The 24,499-nt window shown below is 46.0% G+C and overlaps 1 protein-coding gene across 1 annotated transcript in view; it reads right to left on the bottom strand.

Annotated features, from left to right (window-relative positions):
• The window catches only part of LOC143974084 (RNA exonuclease 1 homolog), a 145,223-nt gene that overhangs the window by 69,198 nt on the left and 51,526 nt on the right, over nt 1-24,499 (bottom strand). Inside the window, exons 6-7 of the mRNA XM_077475143.1 lie at nt 16,021-16,158; nt 451-559 (exon numbers count right to left, since the gene is read on the bottom strand). Of these exons, the coding sequence (XP_077331269.1) occupies nt 451-559; nt 16,021-16,158 (247 nt within the window). The remainder of the gene's footprint in view (nt 1-450; nt 560-16,020; nt 16,159-24,499) is intronic.

The following is a 24,499-nucleotide window of genomic DNA, read 5'->3' as shown; positions in this document are numbered from 1 at the left end:
TATTATGCCATTTGCATAAAATAGTGCTCGTGTACAAATGGAATGCATCGCATCCAAGGTGCATTCAATACATTACAGAGCAGACAAGAGTGCGTACATATTGCCATCCTAATTGAAATTTGGTATGCATTTTCAGTGCTGAAAACATCTAGAAAAACTGCCATCACCTATCAAACAAGCGTAGTAAAGGGGGGGGGGGGGGGGGACACCCCACACACCACATCCCATGCACAGTTTAATCTTTTTGAAAAAAAATTTAAAAATCACCTAGAAATAAAAAGTGACAAGATATATTGAACCGTAGTTCAGCATACAAAAAAGATTAATTTTTTTACATTTTTATCTTATGCTGCAACCTTAGTTCTCATGTTCCTGTGAAATACAAAGTGGCGCTGCAGTTCTAAAGCAAGAGGGTAAGGAAAAAAGGTAAAATGCAAAAGATTCTCCTACCATTAATAGTGCGTTGATCTCTGAGCTTTTTAAGGCTATTAACAGCTATGCTAAGATACATGTTCTTACTCCCACAACGGTCATAAATCGCCTTTTCTTCAGTTAAAGCCTAGAAAGCACAATAGAAAAACATTATCAGCGCAAGATTGGCAACTGCTCGCCCTTGAGACATAGCTGGAATTTTCTGCCAACCCTTTTATCCCAGTTTCTATACCAGCAAGGCCACGAAAACACCTCCATGAAGGCCACAGTTTGTGTCGCTCCTGCTCTGCTCCTACTTAAGTTCCAAATTTAAATGCTGGTGTATAATAAAAGAGTAGCACATACATACACACACATATATATACACACACATATATATATATATATATATATATATATATATAAGAGTTTACATTTTAGGCTACTTTCACACAGAGGCCCTATAACGCTACAAAATAGCATCTGCAAAGTGCCTTGAATGCGCCTCTCCCCTCACTACAATGTGAAAGTTAAGTGGGTGGGGGGGGGGGGGGGGCCCTTGGGCCTGCTCACAGGTGCAGACAGGACCCTTTCAGGACACACGGAGGTGTCCTGGGCAGGCAGCACAGGAGCAAGTTGAGGACATCAGGAGCGCACTGCCCAGCAAGTCTCCAGGAGGAACTATAAGTCACAGGCAGGAGGGCTGGTGAGCGATGCAGGAGGACTGGGAGGCAGGACTGAGAGGACTGGGAGAGTGCAGTGCCAGTGGAGTGACTTGTGGTGGCACAGGCAGTGGGGAGAGGCAGCTGCTGCAAGGAGGGCTGGCAGGGCCTGAAGAGGTGGTGCTGGGATCAGTAGCCATGTGGGCAGCTAGCATTGGGACTATTTGTTTGCTACACCATAGGGGCCTGAAGTCCCTGCCTGCAAAGGGCATTTTGCTTTGGGCCAGACCGAGTCCTTGTCAGCCCTGCAAATCAGTGCTAGCTGATCCTGGGAGTGATAGCCTACAAGAAAGCATATATACTGGAGATGTATATAGTTCTCAAGTCCCTATATCGGTTTCTGCAACCAACTGGGCATCTCATAATTACCCTATTCCCATTCAAGTTGAATTCCCCTAACAAAAATAAGTGCAAGGACTGTTTTCTGTGGGAGTGACTGAAAATTGTGTGCCTAGCTGGGCAGGTGACAGGTGGACACACAACTACCAGCAGCCCTTACGGGGGTACTGCTATGTACATTTGCAAATGTATGCAAACCAAGCAGACTGTTAGACAGGATAATTTGGTGGTTTGCAGGCTGGTTGGGGAGTTGAGCTGGGAATTTTCTTTGGTTCTGTTTGACATGCCTCACCCTTCCGTGTGCAGGCCAATTATAGGTAAGGGCAGTGGCCATTTGTATGGGTACACATCAGACACAGCAGCAATGTTAACAATTGTATGCCAGCATAGGGACGCACGCAACACCTGTGTATGCCCATGCCATTAGAAGATGGTCCCGCAAAAGGCAGAATATATATATAAAAAAAATAAAAAAAAACTATTTAGATGTATACAGCAGAAATTTTTTTACGCATCTATACTCAGCATTATAGTAATTAATGAACCCATACACAGCTGCATCTACATATGAAAGTGTGCTGCGTTCAGTCACTCACAAGTGAGTAAACTACACAGATCTGTAGATTTTAGCCACAAAATTATGCAGACCTCTTAATGCTGAAAAACAGGATTTTTAAAAACAGCTTACCTGTAAAATACTTTTCTTTGATGTACATCAGGGGACACAGAGCAATAGTACTTACTATGAGGGTTATAGGGCCACTGATAGATGGACACTGGCATGCCCTAAGCATGGGCGTCCGCAGAACTTTTTTCAAGGGGGGGCATAATTTTAGGGTCACCCATGCGCCGCCCCTTTTCGACAATGTCATTATCAGATTATCATGGTCAGAGACTGCAGACTTAGTACAATCCCTAGGATAGGTAATGGATAATGGCCAACAGGCCCTCTTACCAGACCCAGCGAAACAACACCAGTGATCCCCCCGGCTGGAAGATCGCTCACGCGCCACGGGGCGACTCTGGTCAGTAGTGTAGCATGTATGTACCCTGGCAGTGACTCAGTCTCTCTCTCTCTCTCTCTCTCTCTCTGGTGGTGCTGGACAGCATGGCTCTCTCTGGTGGTGCTGGACAGCATGGCTCTCTCTGGTGGCATGGGGCAGTGTAGTTCTCTCTCTGGTGGCGCTGGGCAGCGTGGCTCTCTCTGGCTTCTGCCCAGCACAATCCTTGTTTTTTCCTGTAGCACCCTCTCCCTCAGCTTTTTTCCCAGGCTACAGTCAATCAAGCTGTATCCTCCTCCCTGTGGAAAATGAGGCCACCAATCTTTGGGACTACATAGGGAAGGAACAGAGCGGGCAGGAACAGTTACGGCCAATAGGGAAGGAACTTGGTGAGAGCAGTCGTCTCTTCTCCCTGACAGGAGAAAAGGAGGGGGTGACCAGGGTAAACCTGATAGCACAGCTGCTGAGTTCTCTGCTGGACTGAGCACGGAAAAGAGCCTGCAGTCACGCTACACTGATAGGGGGGCTTGGCAGAACCTTGATGGTGTCACCCCACTGGCGGGTTGCACATGGGTGTGGGCTGCCCGCACTCCGATAGGGATGGAACTGTGTTGAATTTAAGATTTCATCCCTGATTCCAGGGGGGGGGGGGGGCACTTGACTCCCCCTTGCCCCTACCTGCAGACGCCCATGGTCCTAAGGCAAGAAGTGCACTCCCTATATAACCCCTCCCACTCAGGGCAGTCTATGTTCAATAGATTTTTATTGAAATTTGTAGTAGTACAAGAAACAAAAGGAACAAAAAAGATAAGCAAAATATCAATAGTACAGTCAGTAGTAAAGTAATACACTGTGTCTAGAAGCTGTACAAAATAATGCAGGGTTGTTTGTAATGTACAATTATGACAGAAAAGAGAATGAACATCAGTACTCGGGGAATATCCTCTCACCAGACACCCCAAATGGGATCTTCCTGTGTACTGGGTCAAGGATCAGCCTCAGAGCATCTTAAGAATAAAAGGGCAATATTAAGGTTTTCCCCGAGGATGCAGACACGCAATATGGGTCAAATATGACCAACTTTCAAGAGAAAAACAACACAAACAAAAAAAATATAATGCTCAACGTAGTTTGGATGCAGCAAATGCAAGCGCAAACAATAGTTATCACATGAGTACCTGGATCCGGGTAAGTGGTGGGCATATTAGAGTACGAGTATGGTAGCAGGTGAGAAGACAAAGCATAAACAAAAACAAAAACAATTTGGGGGGGGGGGGGGGAAGAGGGGGGAGAGGGGGGGATGGGAAGGAGGAAGGGCTTGGGGAGGTGAAAGATGAAGTGGTAAGAGAGCAAGTGAGCCCATAATGGAGTATGAGTATTAGACAGGTAGGGGATGGGATTTGTCAAACCATTGTAACCAAGCTTCCCACAGTTTTATGGTTCTGGGTAGGTGGCCCTCAGCAGTGGCGTGCATGTGTTCATACATTCCGTGTAGGTGTGTTCTCAACTTCAGCACAGGAAGGTGTGTCAAGGGATTTCCAATTTCGGGTCAGAGTCAATTTTGCTGCTAAGCAGATGTGTGTTACTATGCATCTAAGGCCATGTGGGAATTGTTCGATGCCAATGTTGAATAAAGCTAGAGCGGGATCAATTGGGGTAACAATGTGGGTGACCGCCGATATAAGATTGAATATGTCTGCCCAGAAGGGGACCAGTTTGGGGCAAGGTACCATCTAAGATTAATTTTATACGCGAGTTCCCAAAGATTGGCCGACTTGGTTGCAGAATAGATCGCTTTTATGGCGAGCGACCATTGTTGTGGTGAGTATGAAGTACCAGTTTCATGTTCCCATTTCACCAAAGGGGGTAGTTTAGCAAAGATCATTTTATCATTAAGTGTGGTATAAAACAAAGAGATACCCTTAGCTGTATCATCATTACCCGATATGTATTGCCAAGTTGTTTTCGGAATACTCACATGGAGATGGGGATTTTGTAGTAGGCAGTGAGTGATTTGAAAGTATTTAAAGTAGTCGCGGGGGGGGAAAAGATTAAATTCCTGTCGTAGCGATGTAAAGGATTTGAGGCGTCCAGAATCATAAAGGTCTGCTATGTGTGTAATCCCATTGTTTTTCCAAGAATGGAGACGCAGATCGGAGATCAGTAATCCAATAATATCTATTGGAAGGGGAATTTTACAGTTGGTGATGTTTGATTTTGTGTGGGTAATCAAGTATTTGAATGCTAAAACTGATGCTACTATAGATGGGGAAAGGTGAGTACAATTCGCCTTCAATTTAGGCACTGAGAGAAGCCACAATCCCAGATTGCTACCAGGTATTTGGCAGGATTCTATGGAGCTCCACTGATTGGAAGGATCAGGATTAAACCAGGCTCTAATTTGAGCCAGTATCGCTGCGTTGTAATAGTCGCCAATATTAATATATCCCATGCCTCCCGCCTGTTTGTGTTTTATTTAGGGAGTTGTGTGCTATTCTAATCCTTTTTCCTTGCCACACAAATCTTCTGAGGAGTGATTGAATTTGCGTGTGGAAGGTTGAAGGTATGGGGATCGGGATTGCTCTAAATAAATACAAGAGTTGAGGAAGATGGATCATTTTAAACGCTGCTAGTCTACCCAAACTTGTGAGCATCAGTCTAGACATTTTATCTAGTTCTAGTGATAGTTTTTTGAGAAAAGGGACAAAGTTGGTTTTGAATAGATCTTTAGGGCGAGAAGTGAGAGTGATACCCAAGTAAATCAGAGTCTGTAGACCACGTATATTGATAACGATTTTTTAGGAACAGAGATTGGCGCTCCGGTAAGAACAAGGGGAGGACATAGGATTCAGAAACGTTCACTTTGTAATAAGAAACAAGGCTGAATTCATCAAGTGTTTGTTGTACTGAAGCCAGGGAAGCTGTGGGATGTGTCAAAGAGAAAACAACATCATCAGCAAAGAGGCTAATTTTGTGATCTGTGTTGCCAATGTTGATACCAAAGATGGTGGGGTGGGATCAAATTTTAGCAGCCAGGGGTTCGATCAGTAGGTCAAAGATCAGGGGCGACAAGGGGCATCCTTGGCGAGTGCCGTTGGAGATGTGACATGGCATCGATAGCATGGACGAGCAGTAAACTTGGGCCGAGGGATTAGAATAAAGGGCTAGGATGGCTGAGAGAATATGGTTCTGGAATCCAAATTTCTCTAGGGTCAATTTTAAGTAATGCCAGTGGACCCTATCGAATGCCTTCTTCGCATCCAACGATAGAAGCAGAGAAGGCGCTCGATGGGCCACCGCGTGATGGATAAGATTGATCATCCGTCGTGTAGCATCTGAGGTTTGGCGCCCCTTAAATCCCGACTGGTCAGGATGTATCAACATTGGCAAGACGTCGATCAATCTTTTTGCTATAACTTTAGCGTAAAGTTTCACGTCGTGATTTAATAATGAAATAGAGTTAAGTTTGGTTCCTTCCCCGGCTTCGGTATAGTCACTATTAAAGCTCTAAGCATCTCTTTAGGAAAAGAGGCAGAGGAGGCAGCAGAGTTGAACAGCGGTGTCATGTGCTCAGTGAGAATGGAGCTGAATTGCTTACAATACTCTCCCACAAAACCGTCAGGGCCGGGTGTTTTACCATTGGGTAGCATTAAGATAGCAGATTGAATTTCTGTTTGTGTGAAAGGGGCATTTAATTCCTCCAGCTGTTGTGAAGTCAGGCTGGGGAGTTTCACAGAATCTAGGAATGTTTGTATCTGTATGGGGGTGGGTTGGGCTTGATCAGGAGCGTTTTTCAAATTGTATGCGCTAAAGGCAATAGCGATATCTTGTGGGTTTTGTAATTTGGAGTTAGAGTCAGGATGGTGGATATAAGGAATGGGACGTCTAGTGAGAGGTCCCTTAATCTGGTGGGAGAGCAGTTTGCCAGATTTATTACCTGCAGCGTAAAAGTTCATTTTGTGTCTCCGCTGAATATGGTCATGTTTTTCTAGAAGAAGAGCCCTAAGTTCTAATCTTAATGATATTAATTCCGATTTGAGTGCTTGGGTGGGTTGGGATTTATTGAGTAGATCAGTATTTTGGATGCGCATGAGAAGTGCATCCATCTGCTGCCTCCTTCGCCTGCAATCTCTAGCTCCAAGTTGAATGAAAAGTCCCCGCATATATGCTTTATGCGAGGCCCATAAAATATGGGGATCTGCAACAGAGTCTGTTGTGGACAAAGAATGCCTCCAATTCGTTTTTCAGTGTTTGAGCATAGGGTTCAGATTGTAAGATTCTTGTATTCATTCTCCAAAGATATGCTGGAGAATGCCTGACATTGTCTTCCAAGGTAATGCTGACGGGGGAGTGATCTGACCATGTAGTCAGGTGTATGTTGGAGGAGGATACGGTTTGAAGGGTCCTGGGATCTGTCAAAAAGAGGTCGATGCGGGAGTAAGAGTTGTGTCCTGGGGAGAAGTACGTATAGTCCCTCTCATCTGCATGCTGACATCTCCAAACATCCAGAAGACGTAGCTTATTCAGCAGAGGATTCAGTGCCAGCCTGCTTCTCCTGGGCTGGAAGGAAGGACCAATCAAGATCAGGATCAGGGGTGCTGTTAAAGTCTCCACACCATATTGTAGTGCCTTGTTTTTCTGTTTCTACTTTTTTATGTAATTTGCGTAAGAAACGAGCTTGATGAGTATTGGGCGCATAGACATTAACAAAAGTATAAGGAGCCCCATTGAGGATACAGGATAGAATAATGTAACGGCCTTCAGGGTCCTTGGTGCGCTGAACCAGTTGAAACGCTAAAGAATTTTTAAAAGCAATAAGCACCCCTTTTTTTTCCCTTGCATTAGCTGTGAAGACAGTGCTGAAGTCTCTATTGGTGCATGTAGGGGGATTACTCTCTTGGAAATGTGTTTCCTGTGCGCATAGAATTTCACATTTGGTATGCTTGGCCAGTGCCCACAAGGATCTTCTCTTCGCAGGGTGATTTAGTCCCTTCGCATTGATTGTGACAATGGTGATAGGCATATGTAGTGCAGGAACGTCAAAAAAATGAGAAAGGTATTACCTGATAGGGCGTAGGGCTAGAGGAGACTGGGACTTCAGTGAGCGATGAGATATGGTTCAGCTTTCAGAATAGGTGGAGGAAGTGGAAGTGGAGGAAGTGGAGGAAATGCATAGATCAGTAAAAAAACATCTCATGGGAGGATTAATGCGTCTGTTCCGCCTGTTAGCGGATCCTTTGTTCCTGACACAAAGTTGTCGACTTTGTTGTAGAATCTGGACGCAAATGGGTGCATGTCCGAACACCCCATCTCTGACATGCCACTAGGAAGATGTTGGGGTGAAGAGACCATTCTCCCGGAAATTGTTGGCGACTCAAGTAGTCTGTCTGCCAACTCTCTATTCCTGGAATGAAAGTTGCTGATAGGCAAGGAATGTTGTGTTCTGCCCAAGCTAGAACATTCACCTTTTTTTGGGCTGCACCACTTCTCGTGCCCCCCCTGGTGATTGACGCAAGCCACAGCCATGGCCTTGTCAGACTGAATCCTGGCAGGACAGACCCGTAGTCCGACCTGGACCATCTCCCCTGGACAGAATCTTCTTCCCGGGCTGCTCCCCAGCCTAGAAGGCTGGCATCTGTTAACACTTTCCAGAATACAAAAAGAAAAGATTTTCCATTTTGCTGGATAACAACCACCAGTTTAAGCTCTGACTTAAGTCGGGAGCCAAGCGTATTTGGGAAAAAAAAAATAAAAGGCCTGAATTTTTATTCCAGACTGACAGGATGGTGTTTTGAAGCAGTCTTGAGTGAAAACTGCGAGTAAGGGATGGCCTCGAAGGAGGCCACCATTCCCCCATAAACTATCTCATGCACAGCTGAATGGAAGGATTTTTCTTTGTTTTGACAAGTTTAATTAGTCCTATAATGGAACGGATTCTTGTCTGGGGTAAGAATACCTTCTTCTGTACGGTATTTATAAACCAGCCCCAAGTACTGTAATCTCCTTGATGGTTTTAAGGCGGATTTTTCTAGGTTGAGTATCCAACCCAGAGATTCCAGGTAGTTTACAGCGGTGATCAGACTCTGTAGATAGTGTAAATAGGCTAGGACCGTTATGCCTTGAGCCCTTAATCTGGCTTAAAGGAGGTACCAGAATATTTGAGAACACCCGTGGTGCTGTGGCTAAACCGAATGACAGGCACAACTGAAAATTATGATTTTCAAAGCGCAGAAGTTTCTGGCGAGTGGGAAATATTGGCACATGGAGATATGCATCTTTGATATCGACTGAAGTAAAAAACTCCCCTCCTTGCAGGATGGACATAATTGATTGGATTGACTCCATGCGAAAGAATCGAATGTATAAGTGCAGATTCCGACCTTTGAGATCTAGAATGGGTCTTACCTCAATGTTTGGTTTTGGAATCGTGAAAAGGTTTGAATCAAAACTGCCCTGTTCCACTAAGGCAACCTCTGATATCACCGACTGGGATAACAGATAATCCAGAGCCAGAAAGACCTTTTTCTCTGGATCCTTGGGAACATTTTCCCTTAGAAAAAGGACGGAAACTCTCAGAACTCTAGTTGTAACCTAGAGAAAAACTGCAGAAGCAACCCATCTGTCTTGACATTGTTCCTGCCAGATCTTGAGAATTGCTGGAGCCTTCCCCTCCATCCGAGGGAGCGGGGTACCCCTTCATGAGGCTTTAGCATCCTGCTTTGTGGGCTTTCTGCCCCCAAGATCTCTTCTGACCCTGGTGCTGCCCATGGGGACTTCACCTTGAATTTGACAGGCTGAGGCTGTCGAGACTGCCTAGAAAACTGCCTTAAAGAAGGAGAAATATTTGAACTTCTTTACGTAAAAGAGCTTTTCCCATTAGAGATCCTTTAGATGTACTTATCCAGATAATCTCTAAATAGTTCGCCATGAAAGGGAAAACTGGCTAAGCTTTTTACACGGCGCTTCGGCTGACCAATTAACTTTGCGAGAATGCACTAGTCCAAGCATAAGCCATGAGGCTTAAATGATAGAATCTTTCATAGCATCTACAGTGAAACAGTGCGTCTGATACACCAGTTCATTGCTGGGCCTGCTGTTCAGGCAGAATTTTAAGTATCTGCACAAACTGTTCCTTAATGAACTGAGATACACCAATTGCAGCAAGAACTGGCTGCGCTACTGAATTTGCTAAAGACATATTGTTTTTAGAAAGAAGTTCCAACTTTTTATCGGTTGGACCCTTTAACATCAGTGCATTATCCACCGGACTTGTGAGATTCTTGCTCACTGAGGCGATTGTAGCATGGAGAATTTTTTGGGAGGATAATATTTTGTTTATCCGGATGTTCCCATTCAGAATACATAAGCTTTAGCCATGTATGTATAGGAAAAAAAATCCCCAGATGGGGGAGGTTCTAATTAACCCAGAGGTAGGTTCGTAAAGAGCCTGCGCTGCAGGCAGCAAAAAGGTTGAGCAAGGGAGTACACAAGCAACCTATCTTGTGATGCTACTCCCTCCATATTAGGATCCTCCGAAGAGGATAATTAAGTATCTTCCAAATATTTGGGAAGATCTACCTGATCCCCCAGCCTCCTGCACCTCAATAAGAGGGTCCAGAGCACTAGATGGGAATCTGCTATGTTTAGCCCCACTATGGAGAGATCATAGCATCAATCTTCTTTCCAAATTACAAATGGTAGAAGAAAAACCTCTTGTATGACATATACAGGGACTGAAGTGTTTATGCAGCAACAGTTTCCCCTGACTGCTCAATCTGACCAGCCACATCCCTCTCAGAGGAGGATGACATTCTTTTGGAAATGGATTTAGTTTATAGTGAAAACCATTGACCCCTTTAGAACACTTCAAGGAGTTCCAGGTCCCATTACCACTCAGTCTGAAGCACAGGCAGAGGCACTACCAGCAAAAGAATGTACACTGCTAGGCTATAGTCCAGCGCCATTAACTGCTATTAATCCTCGCTTGGTAAAGTATGTGTCAAAGGGAAATGCCTGCGTCACTAACCTGACCAAGCCATCCTCCTGTGTCCCTCCACAGCCAGCAGCAGCTACACATACACAGCGCTTTAACACTTCCTCCATGTGTGGCCGGCCTCTGACGCCATTAGCCACGACCCCCCGTGCCAATTACGCCCCCCCTCCTTTCCTAGGAAAGAGTTCTCCCACGCAAGCGGTGGCTCAGGTGTCCTGTAAAAACAAACATGACGTGGGGTAAATCTTCCGCTGAGCGGCTGTGCGTTTGTTCTTTTTTTTTCAAAAAGGAAACTGCTTTTATATCAATTCCCTGAAGGGAAAAAGTACCAATATTGGGGGCACAGGAGGAGAACCAGACCCCCCTTTCTTACCGAAGGATCTGTTGTGGCCGGAGGAGAAGAGAACTGAAAGGCTTTTGCACCATTTCCAGCATCAGGTCGGTGAGTGCTCAAGACAGCCCCCAGTGGTGACACATGATAGCATTATACATAGGAGAAATTCCTGAGAAAATCTCCCTTACCTTTTCCTCGCAGCAGGGTTATCCGAGATAAAAACCCAATCTTCACCCTTAACTGTGGGCTCCGAGACCTTTAGGAAACCTTCAGGAACAGGTGAACCTCAGATTACCCACAATCCTGGACCTGCAACAGCATCCTGCCAGTAAAAAATGTATGGCCTTACTATCAAGTACTGGATCCCAGGGTCCAGCTCTCTAAAAAGAAGCGTTTGCAAGCAAAACCTTGTTTCTTCGGACACGAGGCCTGGGTACCATCCATTTAGCCTATGAAAGGACATCATAACGGATCTGGTCAGCATGGCTAGCTCCAGCAGGGAAGCTTCCAGTGGAGCTCAGCACAGCACATATTTACTCGTGACCAACAGCTTAGACACTGGCGAAAAAAAACGGAGGACTCCCAGTAGTGGGGGGGGTTATATAGGGAGTATACTTCTTGCCTTAGGGCGTGCCCAGTGTCCATCACCCATCAGTGGCCCTGTAATCCACATAGTAAGTACTATGGCTCTGTGTCCCCTGATGTAAGAAAATAAATATTTTATTTTCTTACTTACATTTTCAAAACTGTGACAAAAAGTGAGTTCTGCAAAATACTCACCATACCTCTCAGCAAATAGCTTGGGGTGTCATTTGGGGGGGGGGGGGGGGGTTTAAAACCTTTATTAGGTAGTACATGGGGGTACCTGACGCTATAAAAATCTGACGGCAAACCTAAATAAATACTTAACTGCCTAACTAGCGTCACTTGTGACACCAATACAGCGATCAGAAAAACTATCACTTAGTGACACTGGCGACAGAGGGTGATGACTGGGTTAAACCTTTATGGGGGGTACCCTAGACCTAAAGGGGGCTAACCCTGTCCTACAACTTAGAACAGTCACAATGCACCAATGCAGTAATCAGTAAAAAAAACTGCTATTGGTGTCGCTGACAGGGGGTGATCGGGGGTGGTGAAAAGTGTGCCTGCGTGTTCTACTGCAAGTGTAGTGTTGGTGCAACTCGCATGGAGGTCTTCTCTCTTCGGGAGCCGGAACGAAAAGGCTCCACAAGGAGAGATTACATCATTTCCGCTGCTTCCATTTACATTAAAGAAGCAGGGGAAGTTTCTCATTCACCTGGAGCGATCACAAGGGGGTGGATCGCTCCGGACCGCCTCGGGAGGCAAGTAAAGTACCAGTATGTTACTTTGCCTGCCCGTGCCATTCTGTCGACCTATATCGTCTTGAGGCGGTTGGCAAGTGGTTAAAATCATTGCAATGATCACCCAGAGGGGAATGTTTTGTTTCCCTCAACAAAAGCCTGTTGATACGAACGTACAATGTCTGGAAAAATATAATAATCTGACAAAATTAACATGAGAGTCAAGTGTGCCTCTTGCTGCCACCAGTTATGGAAAAAGTCTTTAAAAGACAAAATGTGAAGGTGCCAACTGCCCCTAGTGCTCATTTTGCGAGTTTAATATAAGGCTGCTGACCCTTTAATAGCGCGATTACACTATAGTGTTTAAAATAAAGAAATAAAACACAACACAAAAAAGGTGGCGCTGCCCCTTTCAAACATATACAAGTGCTGTACTGTATAGATTTTTGTATAAAATAATGTGAACATTAGGCAATATATTATCTTAAAACAAATCCTCAACATAAAAAATAAATAAAAAGGATGATATCTATCTTTTTTATATTATAGTTAGTACATATAATTTGTGTTTCTTTACTTAAGGGCCAGTTCACACCAGATGCAGTACAGAGGGTTTTTTTCTGCATCAAAAACGCATGGACATGTAGCGGTACCTTCGTAAGGACTGCCGATTTGGTTACTTAGCAATCCGCCCATCACCCTGCTGCCAGCCTCCTCACAGTCAATTAACTCAAACAAACAATTTCACAGTTTTGTTGCTTTTATTGTGGGAGGTTACTTGAACTTGGAAAGAGGGTGACATGAGATGCCCATAGTATTAAACACATTGCACGTTTTACGTAGTTATTCAGTCTTTGCAAGGCCATGGCCATTGAATACACTGCTTGTACCTCAATCTCTTCCTTTTGAACAACTCTTCTGCAGAGTATTACTTCTACTTTCCTTGTACAATTCCTTACTTGAAGACTTTCTATTTCTCAAAGAGGGAAGCTCCCCCATATGGGGTTTTCTAGGCAGCAAATGAGTAAAAAAAAGTTCTACAAAAGAATTAAGAATAAACTTCAATTTTATTAAACAAAATATCAAGAGATTTTAAATGGTAAATATTAGAAAATATTATTGGTTAAAATAAGCGCTGTGGTAGAGATATAAACACTACAGCACCAGCGCAAGTGGGAGCATTTACAACATGTGATAGTATACAATAGTCGAGGGCTACAATGATGGTAATACTGACGCGTTTCAACCCCGCCAAGTCTTCAGAGGATTTGTACGCTGTAAAAGCGATAGCATAAATTGAAATGCATACTAAAGAGCCACAAAATATAATATAGTAAAATCTGATCACAGTAAATATATCTCGTCTTTATAATTACCACTTTCACCGCGTTACACGATGTCTCCTGGACCTATATCGTCTGGATAGAACCCCTCATCAGATCCCACCAAAGGCCCCCAGCAAACCGTCCCGGCGTGGCTTATGAGGAGTCACAGCATTAGGTTCCCAGAATCCCGTGTGGGTAGCTGAGGGCAAGAAGTGCACCTGTGGTTAAGCAACAGATAATACCTATTCCAGTTAGGGGACTGATGCAGGTGATATCAGTGTAATAGACATGAATGTCTAAAACTTCGTAATAAAAAAAATAAAATTAAAAAAAAAGGGAAATAAATGTGTCCAGAAAAAAAGGACTACATCTGACAGGCTAGTGCTGTAGTGGTGTTTACATCTCCTGTACCACAGCTCTTATTTTAACCAATAATTTTCTAATATTTACCATTTAAAATCTTTTAATATTTTGTTTAATAAAATTGAAGTTCATTCTTAATTCTTTTGTAGAACTTTTTTTTACTCATTTGCTACCTAGAAAACCCCATATGGGGGAGATTCCCTCTGACAATTCTCTGAGGTGTGCAGTGTTGCCCTTTTCTCTGAATAGTGTCCTTTTTTGTTTTGATACCATTTCTTAACTTCCGTTTAAACAAAGAAGAATCACTCTGAATAATTCATCCCTGTTAACCATGATGGGATTTTCCATGCGAATCAAAGAGCCAGAAGGACACACTGCTTCCCCAGATGGCCCAGCGAATCAGACAGCCACACAGTCTTTGGAAGGCACTACCAATGTGCTAACAAGACTGGAGATGTCTTGGTATCTCCGCACGATGACCTGACACACGGCAGTGAGTGGACCAGTGCTCCCAGCCAGTCACTGACAATGCTGTGTTCCCCAGCCACAGCATTCTACACGGCTCTGACCAGCTTCTCCTTGCTTTCTGGTTGCACTGACCTTCTTTACATCCAGACCCTGTGTTTTTCGGTCACAGCATCCCAATGCCTCCTGAGAGCTTAAGATCCTTAGCTCCTTGCCAGGGGTTCCTCCATCCCTCCTCCATGTTCGCCGCATCCCCACGTGGGGACGCGCGGAACCGCACCTCAGTACACCATTCTGTCTTTCTGCGCCACTGAACTCCTCCCTGGAAGCATGTGACCTCAGCTTATATGAGAAGCCTGCCCCCAGCCAATGCCAAAAGATAATTGGTCAAGGCTCCTCACATAAGCTGCCTGCCACTCAGGTCTCAGGTCCAACCTCTTCCAGAATCTAAGCAGAGAATACATCTGAGCCAGAGTACAGGTGGTCACACCCCCCCCCCCTACACTAGACATTCCCAGTCCCAAAATCAAAATAGCCAGTTAGATAAAATACTACTAGCCTTTAGGTAGAGGGTGCTACAGACAGTGTATGGGTTCCAATGGCCTAGTTCACATCAGTGCAGTCAGTTTCAGTACAGAAAGAAAAATAATACAGGCTGCATTTTTTTCTGTACAGAACGGTACTGAAACGTGGAAAAAGGCATCAAAAAGCACCAGAATGCATCTAAAAGCATACAAATACATTATACCAAAAGAAGAAACATGTTAAAAACAAATTAAAAATGCATCAGAAGGCATCAAAAGTGCGCATAGAGAAGCGCATCTGGATTGCGTTTCTGTGGTGTGAACCGACCCTCAGCGTGAGTTGGGGTGCATTCAAAAATGAATGACGACAATTGCATACAGTGCTTTACCCTGCAAATTTTAGTTTACGTTGCAGTAATGCATAAACATGCATATGGCCTCAGGAATTTCATGTGAGGAGAGATCAGTATTTTGTAAACCCTTACATATACCCTGGGGAGGAGGAGGAGGAGGAGGAGGAGGAGGAGGAGGAGGAGGAGGAGGAGATTAGCCCCTGGTGATACACAGATGAAAAAACACATCTCCCAACATAAGTTGTACCCTTTTATCTGTAGCTTTCTTCTCTGCAGACATTCAAAGAATTTACCTAGCATTTATCAGCTCCAGAAGGCAGGGATCTAATGTCACACTACACAACATAGAGCAGGAAGCAGAGTGTAATTTGAGACCTGAGGGGAGGAAATGGACATTCCCCCCCCCCCCCCCTTACAGTCTTATGGAGAAACATGCACAGCTGAGGCTGAAGATATGCTTTGTTTAGGTTAGGGGTTTACAACCACTTGAGCTCCAGGATCTGCAGTACCGCTGATACAATTATATGGGTGTTCCAAGGATCCCTGTAGAATTTAATTATTAAAAGATTAAAATACAACAGGAGATACTAAACACAATGCATCTCCTGCATTGAAGATTGTACTGTTGGATTATCCAAAACAAAAATCTAGGGCCAACTGCCACCAGTCTGCACACTTCACTAAAATGACTGACCATTAAGTGGATATAAACTAATATATGCCCCTAAAAAATAACCTAGACAATTTATATTTACAGAACAGAAAAGCGCTTTAATCTACTCATCTACTTTTTCAGGAAAAGAAAAGTACATTTTGGGCTTGTATTTATAAAAGCTGAATGTTTGTGTAGATGACAGCTGAATACCTTATCAAAGGCTTCCTGGACGGATGCAGACTCTTTCAAAAACTCTTCCACAAAAGAGTTAACATATCGCTGCCTTGTTTCATGAGGCACTTTAGAACTGCTTTCAGGAATAACTGATGCCTTTCTGCGGCACGATATCTAAGCACAAAGACAAAACACCCTTATAACCAAGATGAAAGTAGTTTGCATTAGCTTTTGAATACTAAAATATTTTGAATACTAAAATATACACAAGTTTACGAGAAGAGAAACAAAAAAGGTTTACACATGAAGCTAGCTTATTTTGGTACAGATCAGCATGGGGGAAAAAAAATAAAAAATAAATCACCAGGAACCCTGTCAGGGAAAATGCAGAAATTGTCACGGATTACCTTCTTTCAAACATGCCAGCTCCAGAGTCATCATCTTTATCCTGGTCTGGACACTTAGAGTAGGGCCAAAGTGCTTTTGACCCTACTTGTGGGTCACAGGAGTGACCTTCATTCTGTACCCCTGTACTGACCTGTATTCAGTGAATAGTGGGTTTAAATACGCTGTCAGCTGATGTCACTTAGCCAGTCCAGACTCTGGAGAGATCTTGACTTGACAGCGATTCTAAAAGAGGTGTAAGTTTTTTTTACCTTCATGCATTAGAAGCACAAAGCTAAAAACCTTTAGTGTGCAGCTCCACCCCCAGCCTCTCCTAAAACATACCTAAGCTTGATCGTGATGCAGCAATGTGCACGAGAGCAGCTGCTCTCCCATCTACCACTGTTGTCAATCACAGGCAGTGAGGGGGAACAAGAGGCAGAGCCTCTTTCTGTGCATCTTGTAGACACAGCAGGGCTCAGGAGTGAGCATGCATGAGTGTCCCCATAGCAAGAAGAGCATTCAGCAGGGGGGGGGGGGGGGGGGGGGGGGCAGGATCACCAAGAGGAACCCGAGAAGAGGATGGGATCGCTAACAGCGAACCCGAGAAGAGGATGATCAGGGATGCCATTTAATATCACTTTACTGTGGGGATCCACCCAGAAGCCTGACTGGTAGCTGACTTGGCCTCTCACCAAGCAGCTGAGAGCTTGAGTTAACTGCTCTCGCTCCCTCCACAGTTCGGTGCTCCAGGGAGTGCTGAAGGGGCAGAGCGCAGTGACCGACTCATTGAAGACCAATAACTGAGTGATCAAAGATTTGATCGCTCCGTTCTTGGTCTTGGAGGCATCAGGAGACCAACGCTGCATCCACCCAAGTAATTAGGTCTACATTTTTGTGTTTTTTTTTTTTTTAAAACACAGACTGTGCAAAATGTAAAAGATCACTGTCTGTTAGTATTTCCAGAATATTCATACAGAAAAAAAATAAATAAAAAAAATTAAAAATAAAAACACATTTTCAAAGTTACACTTACCGGTAACATCTTTTCCAAGAGTTTTTCAGGATAGCCACCTTTGAGACCTCAGCTACTCCCCCCCCTCAGGAAACACCACCTCCACTAGAGCTTTAAGCCACTTGCCCCCAACCGGCCCTTCAGTTCTCACATGAAAACCTCCTGCCAGTCTAGGGAGACACGAACATATACCAACTAGGGATGAGCTTCGTGTTCGAGTCGAACATACGTTCGACTCGAACATACGTTCGACTCGAACATTGGCTGTTCGGGCGTTCGGCGAAATCCGAACTCTTGGTCCGTTCGCATCAAAATTCGTATGGCGCGCGCGGACCACAATGCACTGCGATGGCGCAGTGCATTGCTGGCTCATGATTGGCCAATCGCAGCGCCAGCAGCGAGGAGAGCCATGATTGGCCACAGGCATCCTGCCTGTGGCCAATCATAGCTCAGGCTGTGTAGTGCACACCCCACACTATATAAGGCCGCCTTTGAGGTGGCCTCGTGTAGTGTGTTGGCATCTGAAGCAGTGGGTGTTCTGTGTACCTTCAACACAGTTACACACCAATCGTTTTTGGCTGATTTCCTATCTTGCTCTTGTGTAGTGGTTATTGTCTGTGCCCTGACCGCAGTATACACCACTATATTCACCTCACCTATATAGCTAGTGATCTATCTTTAATAATAGAGCTTGCAGTCAGTAGTGTTAGGAGATAGTGCGTGCTGTCTGCGTGCTCTGTACCCAGTACATACCGCTATAATCCACCTACATAGCTGTTCTCTATTTGAGCCCAATTGCCATCTGCAGGAGTTATTGGAAGTTGTGTGTGCCTCCAGCACAGCACAGTATACATCTGTATATACCCCTTTATCTCTGCTGTTCTATAAAAAAGGCATCTGCAGGAGTTAGTGGGTGTTGTGTGCCTCCAGCACAATATAAACTACCCAACTCCCTTCAGGCCATTACCATGTCTGGAAGGCCAGCAAGGAGAGGCAGACAGGCGCGAGCCGATAAAAGAGGGCAAGCAGGCTCTGTGTCTAGAGACAACAGTGCTGGTCGTGGACGCGGTGCATTGTCATCAGCACGTGGCCATGGGACATGCTTGTCCTTTTCTGCAGCTGGACATGTTGAACCGCAACATGCCAACGACTTGGTAGAGTGGATGACCAAGCCCTCTTCATCCTCTCTCACCCAGTCTCAGGGTAGTAGCAAAGCAGCTGCCAACGCATCGTCTTCCCTCGTCTCAATGTCATCATCAGTGACTCCTTCCCTAGACCCACCACGTCCTCCTGAGGAGTCTCCTGAACTCTTTGAGCACAGTGTTGGGTACATGCTCCAGGAGGATGCCCAGTGTTTGGTGGGCTCTGATGATGACACTCAGCTAGAGGAAGGCAGTAGCATGAGCGCAGAGAGAGGGGATGCTCAAGAAGGACAGCAATCTGGCAGTCATGTTCCACAAGCTGCAGCATACTGCCAGGTTTGCTACAGCGATGAAGAGGGATGGGATGATGAGGGCACTGACTCCACGTGGGTGCCTGGAAGGAGGGAGGAGGAGGAGGAGGAGGAGGAGGAGGAGGAGGCACATGTCCAACGAGGCAGGATGCCCTCCGGGGGCCAGCTTAGGGGCAGCACACCGACTGAATCACACCGCAGAGCTCCGCCTGTGCAGAGCGCTTCCTCTGCGCGTTATTCTAAAAGTTCTTTGGTGTGGGCCTTTTTTGAGACGAGTGCATCAGATCGCACCGCTGCTATTTGCAACATATGTCTCAAGCGTATCTCACGTGGCCAAAACATCAGCCGCTTGGGCACCACATGCTTGACCAGACATATGTTGACCTGCCATGCAGCTCGTTGGCAAGCGTACCTCAAAGACCCACACCAAAGAACAAAGCGGACCTCTCCTTGCTCCTCATCAGCTGGCATCTCCAACCCCACTAGACCTTCAGTCCTCTCTGAAACCTGCTCTGAGAGGAATGAAGGTGTAGCATTAGGTGTGTCACAGCCAAGTGCTTCCGGGAACTCCGCTAGTGGTACATCCACATCCGATTATAGCAGGCAAATGTCCCTGCCCCAGCTGCTGGACCGGCGGAAGAAGTTTACTCCCAGCCATCCACATGCCCAGCGGTTGAATGCTAGCTTGGCTAAATTGCTAGCACTTCAACTGCTGCCTTTTCAGTTGGTAGACTCAGCCCCCTTCCGTGAGTTTGTACAATGTGCGGTTCCTCAGTGGCAGGTCCCCAAACGCCACTTTTTCTCACGGAAGGCGATTCCGGCTCTCTACCGGCATGTGGAAGGCAATGTCCTTGCCTCGCTGGACAGGGCGGTCAGCGGTAAGGTGCATATTACCGCTGACTCATGGTCCAGCAGGCATGGACAGGGACGTTACCCGTCTTTCACAGCCCATTGGGTCACTCTTCTGGCTGCTGGGAAGGATGCAGGACAAGGTGCAGTAGTGTTGGAGGTTGTTCCGCCACCACGCCTCCAAAATGCTACTATTGGTTGTGACACACCTCTCTCCTCCACCCCCTCCTCTTCTTCTTCCTCCATGGCCTCTTCCAGTGCTCTGTCCCCAGAACCAGCGGTTCTCCGTAGGCGTTGCAGGGGCTATGCAAGTACGCAGGCAAAACGATGCCATGCCGTGCTTGCGCTGGTTTGTTTGGGGGACAGGAGCCACACTGGGGCGGATGTTTTGTCAGCTCTGCAGGGGCAGGCCGAGAGGTGGTTGACGCCACGCCAGCTTAAGCCAGGAATGGTGGTTTGCGACAATGGCACCAACCTCCTCTCCGCCCTCCGACAGGGACAACTGACCCATGTGCCCTGTGTAGCTCACGTCCTTAACCTGGTGGTGCAGCGGTTCTTGGGCAGGTACCCCGGCTTACATGATGTCCTGAAGCAGGCCAGGAAAGTCTGTGTGCATTTCCGCCGATCATTTAATGCCTGTGCTCGGCTGGCTGAGCTCCAAAAGGAGTTGAACCTGCCCAAGAACCGCCTTATATGTCACATGCCCACCAGATGGAACTCAACATTGGCCATGCTGCAGCGGCTGCACACGCAAAAGAGGGCCATCAATGAGTACCTGTGCGACTACGGCACCAGGACAGGGTCAGGGGAGCTTGGTTTTTTCTCACCACGCCAGTGGGGCATGATCAGGGATGCATGCACTGTCCTGTCACCGTTTGAGGAGGCCACAAGGATGGTGAGCAGTGACAGTGCATGCATCAGTGACACTGTACCTCTTGTCCACCTCTTGGAGCATACGCTGCGTGGAATAATGGACAGGGCACTTGAGGCAGAACAGAGGTAGGAAGAGGAGGACTTCCTTGCCTCTCAAGGCCCCCTTTATCCAGACAGTGTTCCTGCTGTGCCACCCATCACACAGGAAGAGGGTGATGAGGAGGAAGAGGAGGAGGAGGATGATTGTGTCAGCATGGAGGTGGAGGCTGGCACTCAGCATCAGCAGCAGCAGTCTTATAGGGATGATTTACAGTCCCAAGAAACACGTGGACTTGTACGTGGCTGGGAGGAGGTAGCTGCGGATCATGTTGTCCTTAGTGACCCAGAGGACTCCGGACCGAATGCCTCAGCTAACCTACGCTGCATGGCCTCCCTGATCCTGCAAAGCCTGCGGAAGGATCCTCGTATTCTTCGGATCAAGGAGAGGGACCATTACTGGCTGGCCACTCTCCTTGATCCACGGTACAAGGGTAAGGTTGCCGACCTTATCTTGCCATCGCAGAGGGAGCAGAGGATGAGACATCTCCGGGAGGCCTTGCAGAAAGCTCTGTGCAACGCGTTCCCAGAGACTGGGAGGTCACAAACTCCTGGTCCTGGACAACGTGTTGCTGAGGCATCAGTCAGAAGGAGCGGTGGAGAAGGTGGCCGTCTGACTGATGCTTTCAGACAATTTTTTAGTCCGCAGCCCCAAGGTATGATTGGTTCCAGCACCCATCGCCAGCGTCTAATTTACATGGTACAGGAATACCTAGGGGCAAGGTCAGACTTCGACACCTTTCCCACCGAAAATCCTCTGGCTTACTGGGTCTTGAGGATGGATCACTGGCCAGAGCTTGCACAGTATGCAATTGAGCTACTGGCCTGTCCTGCATCCAGCGTTCTTTCGGAACGCACCTTCAGTGCTGCTGGTGGCTTTGTTACCGATCACAGGGTGCGCCTGTCCACCGAATCAGTTGATCGACTGACCTTCATCAAGATGAATCAGTCTTGGATCACCCACAGCTACCAAGCACCTGAAGCTGATGTAACCGAATACTTTTTTTTTGAAATATCACATCCCTTCAAGACTGCCTATGCTGATGCTGAGTGACTGTCCTGTTATGTTGATTGTCTATCCTCTTCCTCCTCCGCTGATATGTTGGAAGAACATTTTTGGTTCTGGGTGATGCCAGCAGCCCAATTTTTCTGCCCCTGTTTAACAGGGGCGTTTAAGTACAATTTTTGATGCAATGCTTTGCAGCAGGGCTAATTCCTGCAATAAAACTAGAGTATATGGCAGAGGTTGCAGTGTGATGGCACCAGTGCCTAAGGCCCAATTTTTCTGCCCCTGTTTAACAGGGACATGTAATTACAATTCTTGATATAATATTTCACAGGAGGGCCCCTTCCTGTGCCCACCCAGAGTAACGGTGAGGACTTAGTGTTGTGGCACCAGCACCACAACCAAAGGTCAATTTTTCTACCACTGTTCAACAATGGCATGTAATTACAATTCTTGATATAATCGTTCACAGCAGGGCGCTCCAGCGCCCACCAAGAGTCACTTTGAGGGCTTACAATGTTGTGGCAAAACCAACACCTTGTTCCGCCATTTCTGCAGAGCATATAGCCCCTACTTTCAAACATCCAACTTACAAACATCTCCTACTTGCAAACGCAAGGAGACAGCAGAAAGTGAGATGAAAAAAGATGGACGACAACAAATTATACAGGGGTGATAACCCTTCCCTATGTTTTCCAAAAAGCTTAAAAATAGTTTTTTTGACTGGAGCTACACTTTAAAAATGTATCAGTTGAAAATTACAAACAGATTTAACTTAACACAACAAACCTACACAGTCCCTGTCTTGTTTGCACCGCCTGTATACTGCTGTTCTGAGTATATAGGGCCTGGGGGCCACACGCATTTTCTTTTTTTAATATGGGTACAGGGTTCCCCTTAATATGCGTACAAGACCCAAATAGGCTGGTAATGGGCAGGGAGGGCTACCCATGCCATTTTTCTGAATGATTTTCAACCATATTGCAGGAACCAGATAGAACATTAAAACCGCAAGCAGTTTTAAAATGGTGTTATTTCCGTTTAGAACAGTCCCTGCACAAAATGACATTAAACACGGGAAACACGTGGCACTTCACAGGCATACTACAGACACCCCCCAGGCACCATATTTAAAGGAATATTTCACTTTTTTTCACTTTAATCGTCATTAAAATCAGTGCTCCCGCCAAAAACAGCCGTTTTTAAAACTTTATTTTGCATTGACCCATGTCCCCTGAGGCAGGAGTCAGGTCCCCAAACCCTTTTTAGGACAATATCTTGCATATTAGCCGTTAAAATTAGCACTTTCCATTTCGAACGTTCGAGTCCCATAGACTTCAATGGGGTTCTAACGTTCGTAACGAACGCGGGGTCCGTTCAAAAGTTCTGGTGCGAACCAAACCGGGGGGTGTTCGGCTCATCCCTAATACCAACCTTCACTTTCCTGATGCTCTCACGTCCCAGTGGCGAACTGTTATTTGAGTGGGTACCGGTGCTGTCCTGAAAGACTTTTGGAAAAGACCTAACCGGTAAGTAACTTAAATTTTCCCCCCTTTTGTCTTTCAGGACAGCCTTTGAGATGATAAACAAGCACTTAACCAGCTTGAAGAACTTTACGCCTGAAGGCCTAGTCTTTAGCAGATAACAAATCCAGCCTGTAGTGCTTAACAAAGGTGGTAAAGCTTGACCACATCGCCGCTCTACAGGATTTGCAGCAGTGTAGCACCAGCCCACTCTGCCTGCAATGTTGCCATAGCCCTAGTGGAACGGGCCCAAATACCTTCTGCAACCTCCACCCTCTTGACTACGTATGCCTAACCAGTAGCCAACTTGAGCCATCGTATGCTTAGAGGCTTAGGAACCCCCCACCCCCCTCATGAGGCACTTTAGAACTGCTTTCAGGAATAACTGATGCCTTTCTGCGGCACGATATCTAAGCACAAAGACAAAACACCCTTATAACCAAGATGAAAGTAGTTTGCATTAGCTTTTGAATACTAAAATATTTTGAATACTAAAATATACACAAGTTTACGAGAAGAGAAACAAAAAAGGTTTACACATGAAGCTAGCTTATTTTGGTACAGATCAGCATGGGGGAAAAAAAATAAAAAATAAATCACCAGGAACCCTGTCAGGGAAAATGCAGAAATTGTCACGGATTACCTTCTTTCAAACATGCCAGCTCCAGAGTCATCATCTTTATCCTGGTCTGGACACTTAGAGTAGGGCCAAAGTGCTTTTGACCCTACTTGTGGGTCACAGGAGTGACCTTCATTCTGTACCCCTGTACTGACCTGTATTCAGTGAATAGTGGGTTTAAATACGCTGTCAGCTGATGTCACTTAGCCAGTCCAGACTCTGGAGAGATCTTGACTTGACAGCGATTCTAAAAGAGGTGTAAGTTTTTTTTACCTTCATGCATTAGAAGCACAAAGCTAAAAACCTTTAGTGTGCAGCTCCACCCCCAGCCTCTCCTAAAACATACCTAAGCTTGATCGTGATGCAGCAATGTGCACGAGAGCAGCTGCTCTCCCATCTACCACTGTTGTCAATCACAGGCAGTGAGGGGGAACAAGAGGCAGAGCCTCTTTCTGTGCATCTTGTAGACACAGCAGGGCTCAGGAGTGAGCATGCATGAGTGTCCCCATAGCAAGAAGAGCATTCAGCAGGGGGGGGGGGGGGGGGCAGGATCGCCAAGAGGAACCCGAGAAGAGGATGGGATCGCTAACAGCGAACCCGAGAAGAGGATGATCAGGGATGCTATTTAATATCACTTTACTGTGGGGATCCACCCAGAAGCCTGACTGGTAGCTGACTTGGCCTCTCACCAAGCAGC

This window comes from Lithobates pipiens, unplaced genomic scaffold (genome assembly GCF_037356315.1).
Source record: "Lithobates pipiens isolate NorthernLeopardFrog02 unplaced genomic scaffold, aLitPip1_a1.2 Scaffold_13, whole genome shotgun sequence".
NCBI lineage: Eukaryota > Metazoa > Chordata > Amphibia > Anura > Ranidae > Lithobates > Lithobates pipiens.
The sequence above is the reverse complement of the archived record's forward strand: the minus strand, read 5'-3'. Positions and strand labels throughout refer to the sequence as shown.